Genomic DNA, 26,057 nt, shown 5'->3' on the forward strand with positions numbered 1-26,057 from the left:
TGGAGTAGGGTGCCCCCAGAATATAGAATATTTTGTGATTGTCATTCACTGTCTAGAATAGATCAAATCAAAGACAAAACAACTAATGCCTATGTTGTAGACCCACTCTATTTCAGTGGATCTCAAAAGCCTTCCTACCTACACACTGGAGCAGAATACTAAACCCATGTCATCAGACAGACCAACAGACAGGCTCTAGACAGCTCTAGAGACATGATCAGGTACAGTATCATGGTAAATCGTCCTAAGCTTCTCCATGGTGTAAACATTAAGGGGAGGGGGGAGGGGTAAATGCATGAGGTGTTGGGACAGTAGGGACCGCCGAAAACCACTCCTCGCAATTAAGACCCCTGAAAGGCCTGTCTGCATTGGAAATACTTGGAAATACTTGGCGCTTCAATCACCGTCTTTCAAACCGCTTGCACAGCCCCTGATAAGATTGTCTGCGTTTAAGCCTTCGATCGGAGAAGACAAAATTGAATTAGCTAGGGAGACAAAGGAGAAAAGAAGAAAACCAGAACACGCAGCTCCTCTCATAGACCAGGAAAGGTCTTATTGAGCTCGGAGGCTGCGGAGAAGACTCTTTTTCAGAGGAGTAGTGTTCGCCTGACGCTTGTATCAACGCTCCCTGCTCCCCACAGGGTTAAACGGTTTAGACCGTCATTGTGTTAGGCCTGCATTGTGTAAGCAATACCCAGATGTGCTCGGCTTTTATCACACATTAAAGACGGTGGAGGTGCGTTGGCTTGGGGAGGTGATGCACGGTGGTTATCTACAGCTCAGTTAAGGCTGTCAAACAACTCTCAACATGGACACAGCAGACACGTAGATATATACAGGGACATACTTTGAGATAGTACAGCACATTATGGGAAATTAGCCCCTCTAATATCCCCTCTTCCGCCATTCACTATAGGGAGAAAATATGAATGTCAAGTGATATCTCCGTCAAAAACTAGCAGATAGTTTATTTAAAAAAAAATTATATATTTTTTTTTACCCCCTTTTTCTCCCCAATTTCGTGGTATCCAATTGTTAGTAGTTACTGTCTTGTCTCATCGCTACAACTCCCGTACGGGCTCGGAAGAGACGAAGGTCGAGAGCCATGCGTCCTCCGAAACACAACCCAACCAAGCCGCAACCAAGCCGCACTTCTTAACACAGCGCGCATCCAACCCGGAAGCCAGCCGCACCAATGTGTCGGAGGAAACACTGTACACCTAGCGACCTGGTCAGCGTGCACTGCGCCAGGCCCGCCACAGGAGTCGCTAGTGCGCGATGAGACAAGGATAACCCTACCGGCCAAACCCTCCCTAACCCGGACGACGCTAGGCCAATTGTACGTCGCCCAATGGACCTCCCGGTCGCGGCCGGCTGCGACAGAGCCTCGGCTCGAATAGCAGACAGTTTTTGACAGCAGTTTTTATTCATTTCTGAGGTTCCGGTCTGCGTCCCAAATGGCACCCTATTCCCTATTTTATTAAACCTTTACTTTATCAGGGAGTCCTAATGAGTCCAAGGTCTCTTTTACAGATGAGCCCTGAATTACATAAATTACAGAAAATACACACATCAAAATCTAAATTCAAAATGCAAACAGAAAGAAAAACACGGTCGTAAAAAACTAAGATATTCATCAGTAAAAAGGTCCTCAATCAGAGTTCTGAATTGGCCTAGAGGCACCAAAACATCACATTTCAGAACATTCTGAAGATTGTTCCACAGACAAGGTTCAAACACACTAAAAGCTGATTTACCTAACTCAGGAATTTTTCCAGTTAGCCACTGGGTGCGATAACTCGTATGTCTAAAGTTTAGTAATGGATGTTAGGTACAGTGGGACTTTTTGTAAAAGGGCTTCATATATGAAAACATAGGAACGGATCAACCTACGTGACATCAAAGATGGCCGACCGACTTTCTGGTAGAGAATGTAGTGATGAGCACTAAAATTGTCGCCTGTAATAAAGCGCAGTGCTCGATGATACACTGCATCTAACGGCTTTAATGTAGCGGCAGCTACGTTCATATAGATGACTTCGCCATAATCTGGGACTGATAGGAACGTCGACTGAATAATCAGCTTTCTACTACTTAGCTATTTCTATAGAAGAAACCCATTTTCATTCTCAGCTTCTTAACTAACTCATCAATATGCTTTTTATGAGACAGCTTTTCATCTATCCAGATGCCTTGATATTACTTTTGACCAGGGCACCGGTCAAAAGTAGTGCACTATATAGGGAATGCGGTGCCATTTTGAACTCATTCTGGACACATGTCTTGACAGTTGACTGACAGGGTGTCATGAACCCTTGACAGAGCCAGTCACATGCAGTTATCTTGACAGTGGGGAACAAGTATATTGGCCTTGTCTCAAATGGCACCATATTCCCTATATAGTGCACTACTTTTCACCAGGGCCCATGGGGCTCTAGTCAAAAGTAGTAGACTATGTAGGGAATAACGTGCCATGTAGGATGCAGATACTGTAGCTCCACAGCATGACACCCTTCCCACTCCCCTACACAGACATACAGTATAAACTCTATATTAGTACAGACTATACATTCAGAAGGGCTACAGAATTGCCGCCATTCAACGGCTTACTCTGCGCCTATCACAAAGCTTTGTATGTAGTGATGTAGCAGCCTGCAAGTGGATCGGATGAAGCAGCGGACCACCTCCTCTTCTAGAGGCAGGGAGTGTGTGTCCTATTCTCTAGTCTACCTAGTACACTACTTTTAACCAGAGCCCTATGGGCCCTGTTCAAAAGTAGTGCACTATGTAGGGAATAGGGTGCCATTTGGAATGCAAGGTCGGAGTAACAGGGTTCAGTAAATAAGGGATTAGTGTCTGGGCTGCCAATCAAAGATGCTGAGAGGACGGGTGTCAAGGAAACACTGAGTAATCCCCCTAACAACAGCCCTCACAGGCCACATAGAGAAGCGACATTAACTCACACGGAGGAAATAAAGACACAACAGGTAACACAACGTTGCTACTGTATTGTTGCTGTCATAAAAGTTGTGCAGGTGTGTTCCCAGAGTCCCGAACAGTAACTGACTATGAAATACTGTGTGAAGTCACAGGGGATACAATGGGAAAAGTATAATGTGTCTGAAAAGAGTAGTAGGCGGCCTACTCATAATCTGAGGTCAGGGACAGCCTGGAGAGGAAGGGCATGGCAATCAGTCCTATCAATCAGGGATGGAATAAAAGGGAATAAAATCACTTATACATGATATATTTGCTGTTATAAACTGGGTGGTTCGGGCCCTGACTGCTGATTGGCTGACAGCTGCGGTATATCAGACCATATACCACGGGTATGACAAAACATTTATTTTTACTGCTCTAATTACATTGGTAAACAGTTTATAATAGCAATAAGGCACCTCGGGGGTTTGTGGTATATGGCCAATAGGGCCTTGTCGTGCGTAAGAACAGCCCTTAGCCGTGGAATATTGGCCATATACCACACCCCCTCGTGCCTTATTGCTTAATTATCCTCTCCTGCCTTACTCCAACAAATTATTCATTTTCAATTAAATTTGACATGGAAGTAAGTCATAAAAATGATGCAATGTCGCCGTGGGCTTGCTATCGATTTTCTGAGGCAACAAATAACCATTTACGGAGGGTACATATACAGTAAGAACGGAAATGATATCAACATCACAACCATATCTACTGGACAGCATAAAAACAGTCCCCCAAAAAACTAAAACATGACTCAAAAATGGAACCACAAGGTAAAAGCAATCGGGCTGAAAGCCTGCCAGCAAGAATCACATAGCTGGTATTACTGTTCATGTCTTAAAAAGTCTGTTTGTCTTTGAGTACTGTATGTTTGAAATTGGTTACACAGTATGGACATATTGTGCATTGAAATAATCCATACACATTCTAATTTATGGTGAATAAGCGTGAGTGAGTTTTGTAGACCTTCAGCACCAGAAGGTCTACAAAAATAGGAGAGAATAAAGGCAAGGCAATAATACAGACTAACCCCAACATCGCCGACTCTGATTTTGAACCTTGGAAGTCATTATATACATCTCACTCTACAGTACTGAATACCTGTACTAAAGTGTGAAAAGTCACTGTATATCCAGGACTAACATAATGGTATGTGGTTCATGGCTTTGAGCCAGAAATACAGATACATGATTAATAGGGCTGCGTCCTAAATTTACATGAACATTTTTGTCATTTAGCAGACGTTCTTAACCAGAGACTTACAGTGAGTGCATTCCCTCTTAAGATACACTACATGACCAGAAGTATGTGGACACCTTCTCGTCAAACATCTCACTCCAAAATAATGGACATCAATACGCCGTTGGTCTCCCCTTTGCTTCTATAACAGCCTCCACTCTCTCTGAAGGCTTTCCACTAGATATTGGAACATTGCTGCAGGGACTTGCTTTCATTCAGCCCCAAGAGTATTAGTGAGATCGGGCACTGATGTTGGGCGATGTAACGGGTGTCCTCCTCCTCTTCGGAAGAAGAGGAGGAGTAGGGATTGGACCAAAGCGCAGCGTGGAATGTGGACATAATGAAGTTTATTAAAGTAAAGACGAAAAAACGAAAACACTTCAACAAACTACAAAATAACAAAACGACGTAGACAGACCTGAACATGGAACTTACATAAATACACGAAGAACTCACGAACAGGAACAGACTACATCAAACGAACGAACAAACCGAAACAGTCCCGTGTGGTGCAACATACACAGACACAGAAGACAATCACCCACAAACAAACAGTGTGAACAGCCTACCTATATATGGTTCTCAATCAGAGGAAACGTCAAACACCTGTCCCTGATTGAGAACCATATAAGGCTAATTACACCTGACCTAAACATAGAAACACAAAACATAGAATGCCCACCCCAACTCACGCCCTGACCAACTAAACACATACAAAAATAACAGAAAACAGGTCAGGAACGTGACAGAACCCCCCCCTCAAGGTGCGAACTCCGGACGCACCACCAAAAGTCCAGGGGAGGGTCTGGGTGGGCATCTGTCCACGGTGGCGGCTCAGGCTCTGGGCGTGGTCCCCATCCCACCATAATAAATCCCCGCTTTTTTATCCCCCTCTCAATGACCACCCTCCAAATAACCCCACCTAAATTAAGGGGCATCACCGGGATAAGGAGCAGCTCCGGACTGAGGGACGGCAGCTCCGGACTGAGGGACGGCAGCTCCGGACTGAGGGACGGCAGCACCGGACTGAGGGACGGCAGCACCGGACTGGATGGCGGATCCTGGCTGGCTGGCTCTGGCGGATCCTGGCTGGCTGGCTCTGGCGGATCCTGGCTGGATGACGGCTCTGGCGGATCCTGGCTGGATGACGGCTCTGGCGGATCCTGGCTGGATGACGGCTCTGGCGGATCCTGGCTGGATGACGGCTCTGGCGGATCCTGGCTGGATGACGGCTCTGGCGGATCCTGGCTGGATGACGGCTCTGGCTGGTCATGGCTGGATGACGGCTCTGGCTGGTCATGGCTGGATGACGGCTCTGGCTGGTCATGGCTGGATGACGGCTCTGGCTGGTCATGGCTGGATGACGGCTCTGGCTGGTCATGGCTCGCTGACGGCTCTGGCTGGTCATGTCTGGTGGAAGGCTCTGGCTGATCCTGTCTGACGGAAGGCTCTGGCTGATCCTGTCTGGCGGAAGGCTCTGGCTGATCCTGTCTGGCAGAAGGCTCTGGCTGATCCTGTCTGGCGGAAGGCTTTGGCTGCTCCTGTCTGGCGGAAGGCTCTAGCGGCTCCTGTCTGGCGGAAGGCTCTAGCGGCTCCTGTCTGGCGGACGGCTCTAGCGGCTCCTGTCTGGCGGACGGCTCTGTAGGCTCATGGCAGACGGGCGGCTTTGCAGGCTCATGGCAGACGGGCGGCTTTGAAGGCTCAGTACCGACGGGCAGTTCATGCGACGCTTGGCAGACGGACAGTTCAGACGGCGTTGGGCAGACGGGCAGTTCAGGCGCCGCTGGGCAGACGGGCAGTTCAGGCGCCGCTGGGCAGACGGGCAGTTCAGGCGCCGCTGGGCAGACGGCAGACTCTGGCCGGCTGAGACGCACTGTAGGCCTGGTGCGTGGTGCCGGAACTGGAGGTACCGGGCTAAGGACACGCACCTTCAGGCTAGTGCGGGGAACAACAACAGGGCACACTGGACTCTCAAGGCGTACTATATGCCTGGTGCGTGGTACCGGCACTGGTGGTACCGGGCTGAGGGCACGCACATCAGGGCGAGTACGGGGAGAAGGAACAGTGCGTACAGGGCTCTGGAGACGCACAGGAGGCTTGATGCGTGGTGCCGGGACTGGAGGCACTGGGCTGGAGACACGCACCACAGGGAGAGTGCGTGGAGGAGGAACAGGCTCTGGAGACGCACTGGAAGCCTGGTGCGTGGTGTAGGCACTGGTGGTACTGGGCTGGAGACACGCACCATAGGGCTAGTGCGTGGAGGAGGAACAGGGCTCTGGAGACGCACTGGAAGCCTGGTGCGTGGTGTATGCACTGGTGGTACTGGCCTGGAGCGGGGAGGTGGCGCCGGAAATACCGGACCGTGCAGGCGTACTGGCTCCCTTGAGCACTGAGCCTGCCCAACCTTACCTGGTTGTATGCTCCCCGTCGCCCGACCAGTGCGGGGAGGTGGAATAACCCGCACCGGGCTATGTAGGCGAACCGGGGACACCATGCGTAAGGCTGGTGCCATGTAAGCCGGCCCGAGGAGACGTACTGGTGGCCAGATATGTAGGGCCGGCTTCATGACATCCGGCTCAATACTCAATCTAGCCCTGCCAGTGCGGGGAGGTGGAATAACCCGCACCGGGCTATGCACACGTACAGGAGACACCATGCGCTCTACTGCGTAACACGGTGTCTGCCCGTACTCTCGCTCTCCACGGTAAGTACAGGGAGTGGGCGCAGGTCTCCTACCTGACTTCGCCACTCTCCCTTTTAGCCCCCTCCCCAAGAAATTTTTGGGGTTTACTCACAGGCTTCCTACCGCGTCGTCGTGCTGCCTCCATTCGCCGGTATCCCTCCTCGCACTGCGCCAGAGAATCCCAGGCGGGCTCCGGCACTCGCCCTGGGTTGATCGCCCACCTGTCGATCTCCTCCCACGTAGTGTAGCCCAGATCCTTCTCCTGCTTCCGAGCTAGCTCCTCGAAACGCCACCTCTCTGTTTTCGCTGCCTCCAGCTCAGCTTTGGGGCGGCGATATTCTCCTGGTTGAGCCCAGGGTCCCTTTCCGTCCAATATTTCCTCCCAAGTCCACGAGTCCTGGTTCTTTGGCCGCTGCTGCTGGTTCCTCTCACGCTGCTTGATCCATGGTGTGTGGGTGATTCTGTAACGGGTGTCCTCCTCCTCTTCGGAAGAAGAGGAGGAGTAGGGATTGGACCAAAGCGCAGCGTGGAATGTGGACATAATGAAGTTTATTAAAGTAAAGACGAAAAACCGAAAACACTTCAACAAACTACAAAATAACAAAACGACGTAGACAGACCTGAACATGGAACTTACATAAATACACGAAGAACTCACGAACAGGAACAGACTACATCAAACGAACGAACAAACTGAAACAGTCCCGTGTGGTGCAACATACACAGACACAGAAGACAATCACCCACAAACAAACAGTGTGAACAGCCTACCTATATATGGTTCTCAATCAGAGGAAACGTCAAACACCTGTCCCTGATTGAGAACCATATAAGGCTAATTACACCTGACCTAAACATAGAAACACAAAACATAGAATGCCCACCCCAACTCACGCCCTGACCAACTAAACACATACAAAAATAACAGAAAACAGGTCAGGAACGTGACAGGCGATTAGGCCTGGTTCGCAGTCGACGTTCCAATTCATCCCAAAGCTGTTCGATGGGGTTGAGGTCAGGGCTCTGTGCAGCCCAGTCAATTTCTTCCACACCGATCTCGACAAACCATTTCTGTATGGACCTCGCTTTGTGCACGGGGGCATTGTTATGCTGAAACAGGAAAGGGCTTCCCCAAACTGTTGCCACAAAGTTGGAAGCACAGAATCATCTAGAATGTAATTGTATGCTGAAGCATTAACATTTCCCTTCACTGGAACTAAGAGGCACAGCCAGAACCATGAAAAACCGGCCCAGACCGTTATCCCTCCTCCACCAAACTTTACAGTTGGCACTATACATTGGGGCAGCTAGTGTTCTCCTGGCATCAGCCAAACCCAGATTCGTCCGTCGGACTGACAGATTTGTGAAGCGGGCTTCATCACTTCAGAGAACGCGTTTCCACTGCTCCAGAGTTCAATGGCGGCGAGCTTAACACCAGTCCCGCTGCTGCTTAGCATTGCGCATGGTGATCTGAGGCTTGTGTGTGGCTGCTCGGCCATGGAAACCCATTTCATAAAGCTCCCGACGAACAGTTCTTGTGCTGACGTTGCTTCCAGAGGCAGTTTGGAACTCAGTAGTGATGTGTTGCAACCGAGGACAGACAGTTTTTACGCACTACGTGCTTCAGCACTCGGGGGTCCCGTTCTGTGATCTTGTGTGGCCTACCACTTTGCGGCTGAGCTGTTGTTACTCATAAATGTTTCCACTTCACACTAACAACACTTATAGTTGACAGGGGCAGCTTTAGCAGGGCAGAAATGTGACGAACTGACTTGTTGGAAAGGTGGCATCCTATGACGGTGCCACGTTGAAAGTCACTGAGCTCTTCCGTAAGGCCATTCTACAGCCAATGTTTGTCTATGGAGATTGCATGGCTATGTGCTCAATTTTATACACCTGTCAGCAATGGGTTTCGTTGAAATAGCCAAATCCACTAATTTGAAGGGGTGTTCTCATACTTTTGTATATATAGTGTAGCTGGGCGAGACAACCACATATCACAGTTGTCGTAAGTTAATGTTTCCTTGATAAAGAAGTTATCAGCAAAGTCAGTGCTAGTAGGAAAAAACAAGTGCAGGCAAATGGCTCAAATGGCACCCTATTCCCTATTTAGTGCATACCATTTTTGACCATGGCTCAGATCAAAAGTAGTGCACTATATAGGGTGCCATTGGGGATGAAGCCCAGGTGAAACTTGGATGAGAGTAGATTGGGCCAGAAAGAGCCTCCTAATCCAGTGATTTAGATGTAGGTGTGATCTATAAGAGAGCCCAGCCCAGCATGCGATCTTGGTAGAGCAAGGTACTCATCGCTCCCACAGTCCACGCTGCATGAGATTCACAGAGAACAGCACAGGAGAGATGAAAAAAATGGGCTCTGACATCAGTGATACCGAGGCAATCTCACACATGATTACACGTGAGGTGCGAATGGATTTCAAAAGAGAAACAACCTCCTTGTCAATCACTCAGGAGTCAAAATGGAGTCACGGTCCATGAGGCTTATATGTGCATCATACTTAGGTTTTCTGAAGAATCTGCAGTGAATCTGTTTGATTCTTACTGTGTAGTATTATCAAAGCAAATACAAATGATGTATATATAGGGAAGGACTTTGTTGTAATGTAAAGGCCAAATATGTTCTATTCAAATGTTTTCAAAAGAGGCGTCTCAACCAACCTTGACATTTGCAATAAAGCCCATCCATGACGAATAAAACACGTTCCTCAAATTCATTCTCATTCACTATAGACTCCAATACAAAAGCCTGACACGTACTGTGATGAATTATACCCCATTAATGAAAACACAGCCAGGCATCTATCCATCTCTTTTATCAAGCTTGTCTGCAATGAATAAAACAAAAGTTGTGCAAAATTAAAACAATCCATTGTGTGTGCAACTAGGGGGGCCCACAAGGGACTCAAAGCCTTTTCAAAGAAAAGCAAAACAAAAATCTGAAACGTTCAACTGACAATCAGTTGGGTAATGATATTTCTCTTTTGAACAGCTCTCATCACACAATGCAATATCCGTCTCGCTTTGGCTTCAACAGAGAGAGAGCAGGAGGGAGAGAGAGAGAGCAGGAGAGAGAGAGAGAGAGAGAGAGAGAGAGAGAGAGAGAGAGAGAGAGAGACAGCGTAATAGAGGGGAGAGGGTGTCAAGGGAGAGGGATAAAGAGTGACAGAGAGAGAGAAAACAAGAGCAAGAGAAAGAACGACAGAGACGACTGGCCAAGATAAAGCGAATGACAAAAAGGAAAAAAGAGGGAGATAGAGATGGAAAGAAAGAAAAGAGATGGAAATAAAAATGGCAGCGATCTAGCCAGGATAGAGATAGAAAGGGATAGAGAGACAGAGCCAGACAGACAAACAGAATGAAAGCTGGAGGCTGAGTGCTTGGGGAATAGGAAACCCAGACCAGATCCTATCCTACACACACTATACTCCACACTTACTCCAAACAGGGTGGCAGGTAGCCCAGCAGTTAAGAGCGTTGGGCCAGTAACTGAAAGGTTGCTGGTTCGAATCCCTAAGACGACTAGGTGACAAATCTGTCGATATGCACTTGGCCCTAATTGCGCTGGATAAGAATGTCTGCTCAAATGTAATGCTCTCCATGATGAATGGTTAGACAGACTAGAGTTTTTTTTTTTACCAGTATCATGTGTCCGGTGGAGATGTCCATGTTGGCGAGGACAGGCTCCTCGCACCAGGATGAGGTGGAGCTACGGGCAGAGGGGCTGGCCATGGGCCCCCCATCGCTGAACTGAGACGACGCGCTGTTCAGCCGCGAGTGGTGCCGTAGAGGCTCCGGGCGCTCCGGACGCTCTGATGTCCGCACAGCCATTCGCTGGCGACACAACTGCTGGAGAGGAGAGAGGACCTGATCAGTCTCTGGTTGATTCTTACTGTATTATCAAATCAAACAAAAAGGACTTTGTTGCAATGTCAAGGCTAAATATTGCAAATATAATATTACTCAAATTCATTCTCATTCATTGAAGACTCCAATACAAAAGCCAGACAGACATTGTTTTTATTAGTTGAGACAACTTCACATGGCACCCTGTTAGTCTTTGCAGACTGCATAAGTCTGGGATATCACTGTGGCCTATGGAGCATGGTTTGTAGCAAACCTATCTATATAAATGTCAGTAAATAGAAAACACAGTCAAAGGTCATGCAGTTAACTTTAAAACGCTTGAATTGCCAAGGTCAAGCCAGTATATTGCCACCATTTTACAAAACAAATAGCAATAAACTGTAACAATACATTGGGTTGCTGGATGGCAGGGGATGTCTTCATTGTTAAGTATTGAATTCAATTTGTATAAATTTGGTAACAATTCCTATGAGCCACTTGTTTTGTAACGCATTAGGTACTTATGTATTCTCTTATAAGGAGGCACAAGCTACTCTGAAGACAATCGTTAAATAGATGAGAAACAAATACAACAAAACTACAGCCCAAAATGAAAGATCCTGCTCATGAGAAACAAAAATACTCCCCCCGTTCAAAATGTAACCACCACACTCATCTTTAGGTAAGAAGAATCTCATTTTCCATTACTCAAAGAAATGTTAACATAACAGGGAATCAATACATTAAACCCAAAGGATTTTCTTTGAACTGAGCAGCCACTCTCTCATAATTACAAAGCTACAACAGAGATGAGCAACCTATGCATTCACATGTACAGTAGGCCTCTACTTTGGCATTTGGATTGATACTGCAGGTGAAATTCTATTGTTATTCTACGGGAATCAGAGAGATTCAGAAGAGATGTCGATATAAAAGACTCTCTCCCACTGCCGCCACCCCACCATGAAGATTACTCCTCTCTACAAAATGACTCAGCTTTTCTCCCATCATGCCTTGTGCTCACCGACGCTCCATTAGGGATTTGGAGCCTGGGCGTTATCTAGCCAGCCAGTCATCTTCCCCCAACTCAAAAGAGGAGAGAAAAGATAAGAAAAAAACATGTGATAGTTTGAAGGATGCAATCTTACAGAACCCGAATACCCTCTCTCCCCCTTCCTACCTCCCCACTCCCGATAGTGTCAGTCTTATCTGGAGCTGAAGATTCCACCATTATATTCACAGTAATCTGCGAAGCCCATCGTGTTTGGTGTGTAGCTTGCACCAGTCAGACCCACAGACGGATCAACAACCACAATTAACAACCAGGGTTGCATCCCAAAGGGCACCCTATTCCCCATATAAGTGCACTACTTTTGACCAGGGCCCATAGCCGCAAGCCAAGACAGCAGAAGGCAGTGTGTAGGTAAACGTCTTCTGAAAGCAGCACATTGCTACTAGTCTATCTCATGATCTATTATTGTGATATTTCACTCCAGGGACAAGGCCCTATGCCCTGGTCTAGGATCAGCTTTCCCTACGTCAAACCTTAATCATTATAACCATGAGAATCTGCCCTGGGCCATGGCCTCAGGGCACTTTCCATGTCCACCTAATCATTTATCCAGTTTCTCTAGTCTATACCTTTACAGAGTCAAGGGTTGCGTCTCAAATGGCACTGTATTCTCTTTATGGGCCTATAGGGCTAAGGTTGCACAATTCTGTTAACATTGCCAAAATGTCAAGATTTTCCAGGAGTCCCAGTTGGAGTAGGTACCGTAGGTGGAGGAGAGAATGAGCAGGAAATCAGGGAATCCTCCAACTAGGATTTCTGGAAAGCCTGGTAATTTGTGCAACCCTTTTACTTGCATATACCCCCAGTAAATGGGAAGCAGAGAGGATATATGTCCCAGAAAAATAGCATTTAGCCTAGGCACAACTAGCTTAGGCAGCCGATAGTGGCTGCTCGATCTGCACTATCGTCTAAGATTGATGTGCATGTGCATGTAATTTAGGTAAACTATCCCTTTAACTAGCTTTAATGGCAGGGCGCCAGAAAAAAAAACAGGGAAACTATGTGAACTGTCTTAATAAAAAACAATATTCCACCACCTTGGCTGAATGCCAACATCCTACAAATTCGACATAATATAACAATGAATCTGTTCTTGTATGTGCATAGGAAATATGAGGCTACAACAACACCTATATATTGTAAACAAAGAATAAAATATTGTAAATATTGTAAAAGTCCATTAAACCCCCCCCCCTCCCCCAACAAAAGAACATTGAAGAAACAGGGCCCCAAATGAACAGCTATAGTATAACTCATCTCTCTACTCTCTTAATGACTGTCCATCTTCAGTGTGTACGATCGGGAAAGGCGACACTGTGAAAGGCTGACTAAATATTGAGAATGCAAATGTGATGGGTGGATGTGCACTGAGTGTCCACGCTGAGCACAGCTGAGCCCAAGACAAAATCAATACGAGCCGGCCAACCAGCCAGCCGCTAAACATGGAGGAATGGAAGGAATAGGTCACACAATAAACCCGTTAGTCATAGGTCATAGCCAATACAACTCTCACTGGAATATCAAGGCTTCACCAGAAATGTAGACTTCTAGATACATTTGACTGGCCTTGTTAAATCCAGGCTGAGTGCAGCAGTCAGGCTGGTTTTACGAGGCTAACATTTAACTGGCAATTGTTTATTCTATTTCCTTGAAGTCTTAAATTACAAACAAACCACAAAAAAATACTTTCCCGTAATACAGAATCAAATGAAGGGTAATCTCGCAATTGGGTGACAGAAATGTTACAGACTTTTACATAGCCATATATAATGTTGATAACCAGCCTTACATCACAACCTATCTCTATCATGAACAAACACACATTCTACAACCAGCTGTCACAAGTGTGACAAAAAACAAACAACAACAAGATATTCCCTTAAAATCAACTCATTCAATAGACAGCGACTAAGTGTCACTGCAGACCAATCAGAATAAGGCTAGTGTCAGGGACCGGGACCAGGGCGCATGCTCTACCAGTAGAGCACTCAGCCGCTGCACTGTGATTGGCTGAGGCCGAGGAGGCTCCTCTCACCTGATAGGTTGACGTTGCATCAGCACTGGTGTCAGTCCCCAGGCTGGCTAGTTTCTCCTTCATTTGGAGGTGGGAGCGGTGGCGCAGGCAGAAGAGCCAGCCAGACGCTGCCAGCGCCCCCATGATCAGGACCATGGAGATGACGGTCAAGACCAGGAACTGACCAGACTCCAGACGACTCTCCGTGACCACCGGGATCTGCCTCAAGCTTCCCTTCTGGGAGAGAGAAAAGGGGATGAGAAAACGGCCTATACATCCAGGTTACGGCAGTGTTTGTGCAGTGCAGTATTTTCATCATATATTTGGAGAAACAAGGGTGTCATATGCACACACATACCAATGACAAAATGTACAAATACTGAAATTGACATCTGTTGGCAAATGGAAAAGCATAACTTCCATGTTAGAAAATCCAAGGGATTTTTGTAATTTGTTTTACAGAAATATGGAGACAAATTAACACAGTATTTCCCTCCCTGTCTATCCCAGCCACGCCCACTCATCCCCATCCTGATTCACTCCCTGCCCAGCCTACTCATTACCTTGCACTAATAGTAGTATTATAATGTGCATTCAAACTCGCTCAAGTCCTATTACTCTCTTCTGTCCAGCCTACACACTATAGACATTTAGGGCCCATTTTGTTCTGGCATGGGGAGACCTGCCTTTGTGCAGCTACAGGAGATTTGGACAGTAAAAGCTTGTCACTAATTAGCCTTCCAGCTTTGAGTTTGGCTGGATTAGGGCCCTGGCCAAGGCCCCTGAAGTAATTGCTAGGATGGCCTGAAAGGGGATCTCAGATTGGGTCTACCCAGCAGAAGCCCACCAGAATGAACCTTTCAGAGACATTGTTAACCCCCTCCCTGGAGCTAAGCCAAGGAGAATAGCATGGTATTGGCATGGTATTGTCTCACAGGCCCCTGTGAGGCTGCCAGGCTGGGTAGCCTATCCCTGGGTCCCAGTAAGTGCATGGAACACTGTGAAGATTTTAGCACCATTTAATAGGTGAACCCAGGTAGCCTAGTGGTTAGTGTTGGGCCAGTAACCAAAAGGTTGCTGGATCGAATCCCTGAGCTGACAAGGTCAAAATATGTTGTTCTGCCCCTGATCAGAAGGCAGTTAACCCACTGTTCCCCGGGCGCCATGGATGTTGATTATGGCAGCCCCCCGCATCTCTCTGATTCAGAGGGGTTGGGTTAAATGCGGAAGACACATTTCACTTGAATGCATTCAGTCGTACAACTGACTAGGTATCCCCCTTTCCCAAATGGACTAGTGGCCCAGAAGGGTTTTCAACTTCAATCAAACTAAAAACACACAACAATCATCAACCTCTGCAACATGGTACTTAGTTGTGGGGTTCCAAAAGGGTAAGGTACAAACATAGCTGCATGTATTATATTTTTGTTATAGTCATAACGCACGATCACTTTAACCTTCGGGGACTGCATACATGCTGAGGCCTTTGGTAACACGCTCACACCGATTGCCATGTAGGTCTGATGAGTGTGTGTGACATGCGGCTTCAATCAACAGCCAAGTGGCTTGACAGCAATTGAGAAGTCCTTTAATAAAGCGCATGGAACATAGACGAGAGAAGCAAAGCCTCGGCTACCTCTGAGCTATTGCATCAATGCCTTTGGCAGATTGAGTATGAGTGAAAGTATTCAGTATGATAGATAAGGATACATTTACACTGGATTGAAAAAAGCTTAGTCTGAATCTGTGGCTAGCGTCAGTCTGCTACAGCAGTCCTCTCTCTCTCTCTCCCTCTCCCTCTCCCTCTCCCTCTCTCTCTCTCTCTCTCCAATTTAAAGGATTTATTGGCATGGGAAACATATGTTAACATTGCCAAGGCAAGTGAAGTAGATAATAAGCCAAAGTGAAATAAACAATAAAAATTAACAGTAGACATTACACTTACAGAAGTTCCAAAAGAATAAAGACATTTCAAATGTCATATTATGTCTATATACAGTGTTGCAACGATGTGCAAATAGTTAAAGTACAAAAGGGTAAATAAATAAACATAAATATGGGTTGTATTTACAATGGTGTTGGTTCTTCACTGGTTGCCCTTTTCTTGTGGCACCAGGTTAAAAATCTTGCGGCTGTGATGATACACTGTGGTATTTCACCCAGTAGATATTGGGAGTTTATCAAAATTGGGTTTGTTTTTTAATTCTTTGTGGATCTGTGTAATCTGAGGGGAAAATGTGTCTCTAAAATGGTCATTTTGTGGGTAGTGTGTCTACGGCGGCCTTTCTCAATAGCAAGGCTATGCTCACTGAGTCTGTACATAGTCAAAGCTTTCCTTAAGTTTGGGTCAGTCACAGTGGTCATGTATTCTACCGTGTACTCTCTGTTTAGGGCCAAATAGCATTCTAGTTTGTTAATTCTTTCCAATGTGTCAAGTAATTATCTTTTTGTTTTCTCATGATTTGGTTGGGTCTAATTGTGTTGCTGTCCTGGAGCTCTGTGGGGTCTGTTTGTGTTTGTGAACAGAGCCCCAGGACCAGCTTGCTTAGGGGACTTTTCTCCAGGTTCATCTCTCTGTAGGTGATGGCTTTGTTATGGAAGGTTTGGGAATCGCTTCCTTTTAGGTGGTTGTAGAATTCAACGGCTCTTTTCTGGATTTTGATAACTAGCGTGTATCGGCCTAATTCTGCACTGCATGCATTATTTGGTGTTTTACGTAGTATACGGAGGATATTTTTGCAGAATTCTACATGCAGAGTCTCAATTTGGTGTTTGTCCCATTTTGGGAATTCTTGGTTAGTGGTTCTCTCTCCCCCCCCCCCCCCCACCCCCCTCTCTCTCTTTCTCTCTCAACACCAGTTTAACACTTAAGCAAGCCACATGAAACGGGATTCCATGAAAATAAATGTTTTTAGTTAAAATATGTCAGTGAATCATTATTTTAAAATAGATTAAATGTATTTGTTTGAAAAATAATTAACATAAAATATATTGTGAGGCATCTAGTGTTTATTTCATGTTTTGGAGAGAAAATCACAGCTAGTACTTTTATGACACAACATCGCCTGCCATGTTTCTTTTCTTAAATCATGTTCATATAATTTTGTATTCTCATTGATTCTCACGTGTAAGTAAATACTACACAGATCAATAACTGTGGAAAATACATTTTTGGTATTATAAATATTTTATGACATAATTACAACAATATTATACTGTGTTATTGTCAAAATAATTATTCAGGTATATATAACTTCAAATGATATGAAACAGCTATTACGACTACATAAAGTACCTAAAATTCATTTTGTAGGAAGCTGTTGACTGATCCTAGCAAAGAATATTATCTAAATAGTCTTCACACCCCTAAATAATGTATTTTTCAAATATAGGCTATCTAAGAGGATAAAGAAAACAAATGAAGAGCATATTCTCTTGAGAGGGAAAGAGAGAGAGGAGTCCTTTTGTTATGCCAGAGAGGAGTTTTTGTGCATTTGTGAGAATTAAATTGGATTTATAAATTACCATTTCATATGGGGAAACGTAAACAGTCAACGATGACAAACATATCTTATTTTTTCAAACAACCATTGATGCAATTACTGCAATAACATTATGTTAAAAAAACATTGTGACGATTTTTTTTTAAATAAACAAATAAATCACATTGATTTACTTGCAGATCCTCATTTTCATGTATTTCAAAAACATTAAAGTGTATTGACATTGCTTCTAAATAAATAAACATGACGGGATTATGGACAGGTATATTTAGATGTATGAATTGATGAGTGTGTGAATAGAAATATCGATAACAAATGTAAGAAAATCACGTAGGATTTTAAGAAAAGCTCTTATAATCTTATATACTGCTCAAGAATCAGTATTTTTACACAGGATTAGCAGTAAAAATTGTACACCCATTCTCTCTCTCTCTCTCTCGGATTAGCAGACCTAGCTGAAGACAAAGGGCAGATGGATTTCGGTAGCTCTGGTTTATTCAAATGATTGAGAGAAAGGTCACAGTGAGAGAGGCCAGAGGGGAATCCGGCTATCCATTCACATTGTGATCACAATACATTCGGGCAGTTGAAGGTACCCCCCTCACGCACACATGCACACTAACACACCACCACCAAATCCCAAATCATTGTTGCATGATATACAAACATATTCAAGCAGCTAAACCCATTTTAGAATTGTCTCTTTATTTAGATTAAAACAGTAGGCTACATGAAAATGCCTCTAATTGGAATCTGAAATACCAATAATCATCTTTATCTTTAAATATTTGGTAATGAAATAAACGTACATTTTAAAAGAGATAAATGTTTTTTGCCTTCAATGAAGAAGCAACTTCTTCCATCAAATTCAGTCCTTTTTTTCAGTCTGATAATATCAAACAAGAATTTCTCAATTAGTAATATACAAGAGATTCTCAATGAAAAGTTTAATACACATGTTATTGCTGTTTACAAAAACCTTTGCCCAACTAAATCCATGTGTCTTTTCCTATTTTAATGATAATTAATTATTTGCCATCCAAGTGTAGCCTACTTTAAAACAAAGTAGCCTAGGCCTATCTCAAATCCATTTCAGTTTAGATAATAAACTGACCAAATGAATGCAAAGAAATAACAGCAAACTTTTTATGCAAATATTGATTTGTTCTAACTTGAGTAGGAGATTGATTTGTTTTAACTTGAGGGTAACCACTAGCCAATAGAAGACACTGATCTTCTCCAAAACTCAATGCGCTCAGTTAATCAATTACTTCCATTGATATCTGTGGAATGAGCTTTTTTTGTGAAAACGTATCTTCCCTACAGATGTGCCGCGTGGACACTTGCACCAGTGCTGCTATTCCTCAAATATATGTTCTATATTTTCAACACCTGTTTTAACTTAAGCTAGGTCTAAAACACTTTAGACTACTACCGCACTGATCATCCCTGTCTAAATTTGATCTAGTTTTTATAACCTACAAGTTTCGTTCGATTTCCCCCTCACGATACGAGCATCCTTCGGTGACTGGAGCGTCGACAGAGGGCCGAAATCACAGAAAGCACTCAACTCAGGCATGCATTGCACATTAATTGTAATTTAAGCAATTCTATTTAAAAAAAACTAAATATGCATTTAAAAAAAAAAATCTAAAGATATTGCTCATAAAAACGATACATTGATGCCTTCCACACAAGTTCTCCACACCGCATTAGTTGTAGAAGGCACGTTGAAAACACGGCCAAGATAGGTTAGAACACATGCTGGAAAATAGTTACCTAAATTCATGTTGATGCGCAAGTCAGACGGTTTGCAATAAATAGGAGATGTGTCTTGTATTCCAGAGAGCAGGTTCGGCAAAACGCAGCTCCAGTAGTGTGAGTGGCCGGCGTAATGACCAGCCTCCCACTCATTCCTCTCCTCCTCAAAAGTTACCAGCGTCCCATGCGCCTCCCGCGCCAACAAAAGACTGCGGCTACCAATGCTCGAGCACGAAGATTGAGAAAAGGGAAAAGAGAAAATAAAGAGGAGGAGAACGAACGAGGGGATATGCCCGCCTGATTTTTGCAAGAATCTGCAGAAGCCTATAGTGAGTCCTTTCAGCGTCTCTATACCCAATGAAAGAAGGGGAGACAGGTTTTTAAAAATACTTTTAGATCATATAGTGCACGGCTGAGCCCCTCCTTATATTCAGCTGCTAAGAAGTCCCTGTCTGTTGCACATGTCATATCCACTGGTTGCTATAGAGATGGCTCCACATGTTGTCGACAGTGAATGCTCAAAGAGGGATGGTTGGCTAATAAGCTTGTGGGCTGAGGCGGGATATGAATGGACATCGGGTTAGTCACTCATTTGTTAAGCTACTTGGGGTCTCTGTGTTCTGTGTGAATTGCGGTTTTCTGGGACTCTCCAGTCCACCCATTTCCCTGCTCTCACTCTCCCAAATACAGTAATAGCCAGAATGAAAGTATGTTTTACAGGAGGAGGGGGTGCGGTGTCCATCCGTTGTGACTTCACAACCTTACTGTGAATGTAAATTATGAAGAGGTAGGCTGTATTTTTGTATGGTGATTTTTAGTGCCTCTCAAAATACTGTAGAAAACAGGATAGACTGAACGACAAATTCAGTGTAGACCTATCTGAGCCAAACATGAGTTGATAGCCTATGTAAGAAAATGCTGATCAATTTAGAAAAAAATAGGGGAAAAGTACAAAAGTTTTACAAACAAAATCCCACTAAAACTCCCAATTAGTTATTAGACAGAAGAAGAAACAAATCCAGTGGACAGCAACAGCTGCACCAAGCAGGGAGAGGAGGATTATGGAGAGAAAAGGAAGGAGAAAGGGAAAGGGGGCGGTAAAGTGGGGAGGGCTGGGGGTTCCTGTCAAATGCAGATGACAAGTCTTTGGGGGGGGGGGGGGGGGGGGGGCTCTCCAGTTAAAAAAAACATCTATTCAGAGCGCCCCCCCCTCTTCTCCATTGTCCCAGTGTGTGACAGCTGGAGTTGTCAGTGTGAACAGGGGGACAAAAAAATGAAGACTGAAAGAAGCAATGCCGGGGTTCAAGCTGTGGGCCCACTGTGCCACCATCAGGACAAATTGGACACATCGCCCTAGGATAAGCTACTTCTGTAATCCTTACCATGCTTGCCAAATATCAGAACTCAACATCAGTCAGATCATGCAATATGCCTTTGATGTATTTTGGAATATTTGTAAGGATGTTGACTACTTTAAATGCCTTCTTCTCCAGAACCGCTGGACCAATCTGCACCATATTTGGTACACAGCATCTACGTACCAATGTTTTTAAATGCAACATTTTCCAGGACTCTAGCTCAAACAATATGGCCGCGATGAGTCAATGAGCTTGCTTGAATGGTGTTTCCTGTCCAACAGTGCCACCATGCGGCCAAACTAAACCATACTTTACAGGTTAACTAGACTCACATCCCTGAGTATGTGTGCCAAATTTCATTACTCTAAATCAAACAGATCATTATATATAATTCATAACTCACTGGCTACATATTTAGTAATCATCCATAATGTATTTTGTAGACCCGATTAAAAAAACACTTTTAATTATATACCAACTAACTGTTTTGTTATAGAGTTCATCCCTGGCTAGGGTAAAGTGGTGCGTGAAACCCTGGCTTAAGCTGTGGAAAATAAGTCTCCCAGCCAGACCAAGCCTGGTGTATAATCATGCGTATCCTATTCACCACTGAACTGGAAGGACCTCCTGTGTCCACTAACAATCTAAAGCCTTTCCAGAGATATACACTATTCCCTCTTATTTAAAATGAATGGTTCAGTAGACATCCACCCCTCACCACTTACCCTACCAGACCTGGGTTTAAATAGTATTTTAAATATTTAAAATACTTTGAGCATTTGTTCTAGCCTGTCTGGAGTGCCGGAGTTTGTGGATGTCTGAATATACTTTTGGTGGTCCATTAAGCTAGCCAAGCTCAAGCACAGATAAAGTATTTTATTCAAATAGTATTAGTGTTTATTCAAATAGTATTTGAATCCAGGTCTATACCCTACACACAACCAACCCAACCCCACCCTCATTGCAAGCAAGCAGGAGAAAACAAATTGACACTGCAAGGAACGTCTAGGAAATGCTTGACAAGCACCTATCACCAGCAAGCAACACTAATACCTTCTAGGCGAGAGAGTACACTGTAAAAATAAAAGACTCAAAACACAATGATTGTGTAATGAAACCATGAAAAGTAGTGTACCGAAGCTGAGATCTGATGTTTGGAGGGTGTCTGAATGTAAACCCAATGCAAGTGTTTGAATGCAGATAATGTGTTTTAAAACAGAAATGAAGTACTCTGAAATACCCAAAGTGGTTCTTCAACTTAACTATTGATGTTTTTAAGAGAGTGTTGTGAAAACACTTTTGGGTGTTTCAGTGCATGTAAAAAGGTAGCATCAAAACACTAAAACTATTTCTCATACAATCAATGGTTTATAAATGCAAATTGTTTATCGCCTAAATATTGATTGATGATAAGAGACTATGGAGAATATTTTTTTGTGTGGAATTCCACCTTAATTATTTCAATGCTTTATTTAGACAGATTGGAAACAGGAGGTGCAGTACGATGATACATTTCCTTTGAATTTGACCCACTCAACCACACAGCCAGACGGTAAGAACTTATTCTGGGTAGAATTGAAAATGTCTAGCTGTAACGCACTCGTCTTCCAAAGACCAGGTTTAAATTCCCTGCTCCAACCCTTCAATCTGTCTATCCCTCCTATCTGTATCCCCTCTGTCATTTCATAACTCTCTCAATAAAGTGTCAAAATCTCTTTAAAAACATTTCTGTAAGTTGTTTCAATGATTTGTTCATTTCATTTGACCCAAATAAGGTGAGAATATGTTGCTCAAAATGTATCTTTCATGAGGATAACCAAAAAGAGGGAAAATTGAGTGATCAAACTCATTTGAAGTCTTTGGTTTTAATCACCTTGCATTTCCTATCTTGCCATTTCACTCTGTTTTTATAGGACTGTGGGTAATATATATATTTTTAACTTCATGACAGAATGTTGTGCGCATGTTTGAGAAAGAAAAGTACATTTATATATATATTAGTATTGAGCTTGTTGTGCCATGAGGTATAAATAATAGTTAAGACAACTTGACATTCAATGAGGACAGCACCCATTCCCACATTCATGATTGTCAATGGAAGAGGCAAGGGCAGATTCCTCAATTCTTGCAGTTCAGCCTTGAGTTAGTGTTGGTGGTTTGAACACCGTGTCTGACAATGCCTGCCAAAACGGTATAAAATGGCAAATGATCAAATACATTCAAAAAAATGTTAAACATCAACACTTCAGAAAAAAATCATCTGATTCTGTACGAGACAGGATTCAGAATACAGTGTCATAATGGTGTTTGGAAGCTTTGGAGAGACGAAACGACGCCAAAAGAGAAGGTATCTAATTCTGCACTAAAGAAGACTCGAAATAAAAATAGTGTTTTCAATATTTTCTGTTAGTTCTCCCAGTCCCTGGCAAGTTGTTGCTCAACACTTAATTAAATGGTGGTACAACACACCGTGTAATGTTTCAAAACATCTCATTATGATGTGTTTCAATTCTCCAGCAAAGTTAGGGTTTTGTCTCCTTCAAGTTAGTGGCTCAGTTGCCATTCGTTTTGGTGTTACAAACCACTTCATTTTAACAGTGTAGAAGAGAAGAGTAGAGAAGAAAGAGTGACTCTAACTCCAACGGGTATTTTTTTTCCACGCAGAAACTCACATAAACAATGGCCACATTTCACACATTACAACCATTACACGATTACCATTTTACGACTTGTGTAACATCTTGTGCATGCAGGACCCATGGTTATAGAACTCAGAGGAGCTTGTCCCAGATAGAAAATAAGCCTTGAAGTCACGGGCCGCGTCCAAAATGGCACCCTATTCCCTATGTAGTGCACTACCTTTGACCAGGGCCCAGGTCAAAAGTAGTGCACTACATAGGGAATAAAGTGCCATTTTGGGGACGCAGACTATGGTGGCTAGGCAGAGTATCTCCAAACCCAGTGGAATGTGTACTCTTACATGTGCAGTAGTTGTATGATATGGCCACAACACATCAAACAAAAGCATTTCAATCAATCAATTAGCAGATGACAGTAGACATTTTCCGGGAGACATTCTGCGACTGCACACCCTTGCAGCAAGTTCAACAGCCCTATCTGTACACTTTACAGCTGTCCCACTGTTTGCCTCCATGACACATTTCACATTTCTAATAAAAAGCTGAAACAGTAAAGACAATGTTTGCACAGGGGCAGAAAGTACAATGTACTTCACAATGTCAGGGAGAGAGGAGAAAGAATGTTAAACAAATGTCAGAATCAAGTGTATCACGGCATAGAAATACAGAGCCCACACAGCCATGACAGTATGTGTGTTTGCATTTATGTGTGTGTGTGTGTGTGTGTGTGTGTGTGTGTGTGTGTGTGTGTGTGTGTGTGTGTGTGTGTGTGTCCACAAGCGAGACATTAGAGACTCGGTGAAACCTCGGGCCTTGTAATATATTTGAGTAAACAGGATATAAAAGGCAAGGGAGCAGCAGAAGGAGGAAGGGCTGATGAAAGGCCTGGTGAAAGTGTGGTCCACATACAATCCCTGGTATAATGAGATCAGATTATCCTAATGCACCACACACTGCCTCCGCACTTGCCTGCTACTCGCTCGCTACCTGGCCATGTACGAGAGACAAACCATTCAAATGTATTACACACTCACAGATAAATGTGCATACATGTGTACTAACACCAAAGCAGTACAATGGTCTTGTAAATGAGGGATGGGTTTGGGGGGGGGGGGGGGGGGGTTAATTATTAATCCAATATGTGAGCGAGACAGTTGCAGCGGTAGCTGTAGCTACGTTTAGGGGAAGGTGTTGGAGGATTAGGTTTTTCTCTAATGCTGAGAAGATGTTGTGCAAAACACTTAGGGGGTTATTATTATGAGATACTCCAGATGTTATTGTAGTTGCTGCAGGCATTTAACAAGATGTGAGACGAAAGAAAAAAACAGGACATCTCGTCTGGGCTCGACAACTGATGGTTTTCTTATGCGTTGGTGTTTGATTGATTCGAAACGAAGACGAAACAGGCTTTTATTAGGGAATTGACCCAAAAAATAATCAAAGTACGGTCGCAGATTTAGAATGTGTTTGATTGCAATAACATCAGTCACAGCTTGATAAAATCACAGAACAGGAGACGGAGAGATGGAGAGAACACAAACATGGGAAAGGCATCTGGGTGACTCATTTATCCTCTCTGTTTTTTTCTTCTTTCCTCTCGTTTTTCTCAACAAAACAAAAAAAGAGTTGAGGGAGAAGGGAATGTAAAATGTGTGAGCAAGCATCTTTCCTGATGGATAATCAGAAAAAAACGTTCAAAGACGGAAAAAAGGTCCCATTTCTATGTTCCACTTCAAACACCTGAATTGCTCGGTCTCATATTCTCATCCCTTAACTTGGAGACCCGAACCGAAAACGTGTATCAACCATGTCATTCTGGTGTTCTTCTCAGATTAGCTTGTTCAAATAAGCCTTCTCATTCTGTGTGAATCTCAGCCCAACCATCGCCCATGCCAAGTAGTTCAAAGCTGTAAACATGCTGTTGATCAAGGTAAATGCTATGCCTGTCATCTAGCATACATTTAAAGATGGGGTAGCAACCCACACTCAACACATTCACAACAATGTCTGCTAAAAAAAAAAGAAAAGAGAAAAGCCTGGTGATATGGTATTGCTGCTATTATGAAAATGTACCATATCTGGCGAGGAAAAATGGGTTAGGATAGACAATCCTGGCATTTGAGGATGGATGCATGCGTATGGTTTAGTTGAATAGATTGTATGCTAGGGATCTCAGATGTGAAATCTTTGGCATATTCCCCCACCCCTTATCTCTACATCTTGCTTTGAATGAACCTCCATGCGTAGACATTTGTTATGTTAGAGTCTGTGTGTCTGTATGGCGGGTAAGGATATAGCCTATTTATATATATATATATATATAACACTTGAAAAATGTTTTACAGGTACTGGTTTTAATGGATTCAGTTTATTTTCATGTTCAAAGATGGGATGCTGTCACGTTCCTGACCGGTTTTCTGTTATTTTGTATGTGTTTGACGGTCAGGGCGTGAGTTTGGGTGGGTAGTCTATGTTATGTGTTTCTATGTTTGTTAAAGGGTGACCTGATATGGTTCTCAATTAGAGGCAGGTGGTTTTCATTTCCTCTGATTGAGAGCCATATTAAGGTAGGTGTTTTCACATTGTTTGTTGTGGGTGGTTGTCTCCTGTGTCTGTGTTTGTCGCGCCACACGGGACTGTCTCGGTTTGTTTGTACGTTCGTTCTTTTGTGTAGTCATTTTCCTGTTCGTGAGTTCTTCGTTGTATGTAAGTTCGCATGTCCAGGTCTGTCTACGTCGTTTGTTATTTTGTTAGTTATTCAAGTATAGTTCGTTTTTGTCTTGTTCAATCAATTCATTATGTCCTATGACAACGCTGCATTTTGGTCGAATCCCTGCTCCTCCTCTTCGGATGAAGAGGAGGAGGAATTCCGTTACAGAACCACCCACCAACCAAAGACCAAGCGGCGTGGGAGAGCGCTACAGCGAAACCAGGATTCGTGGA

At 43.9% G+C, this 26,057-nt stretch overlaps 1 protein-coding gene across 1 annotated transcript in view; it reads right to left on the reverse strand.

Annotated features, from left to right (window-relative positions):
• ptprn2 (protein tyrosine phosphatase receptor type N2) overlaps window positions 1–26,057 on the reverse strand; it is a 192,229-nt gene that overhangs the window by 23,343 nt on the left and 142,829 nt on the right. The window contains exons 8-9 of the mRNA XM_038997264.1: window positions 13,875–14,090; window positions 10,561–10,770 (exon numbers count right to left, since the gene is read on the reverse strand). Of these exons, the coding sequence (XP_038853192.1) occupies window positions 10,561–10,770; window positions 13,875–14,090 (426 nt within the window). The remainder of the gene's footprint in view (window positions 1–10,560; window positions 10,771–13,874; window positions 14,091–26,057) is intronic.

This window comes from Salvelinus namaycush, chromosome 7 (genome assembly GCF_016432855.1).
Source record: "Salvelinus namaycush isolate Seneca chromosome 7, SaNama_1.0, whole genome shotgun sequence".
NCBI classification, from domain to species: domain Eukaryota; kingdom Metazoa; phylum Chordata; class Actinopteri; order Salmoniformes; family Salmonidae; genus Salvelinus; species Salvelinus namaycush.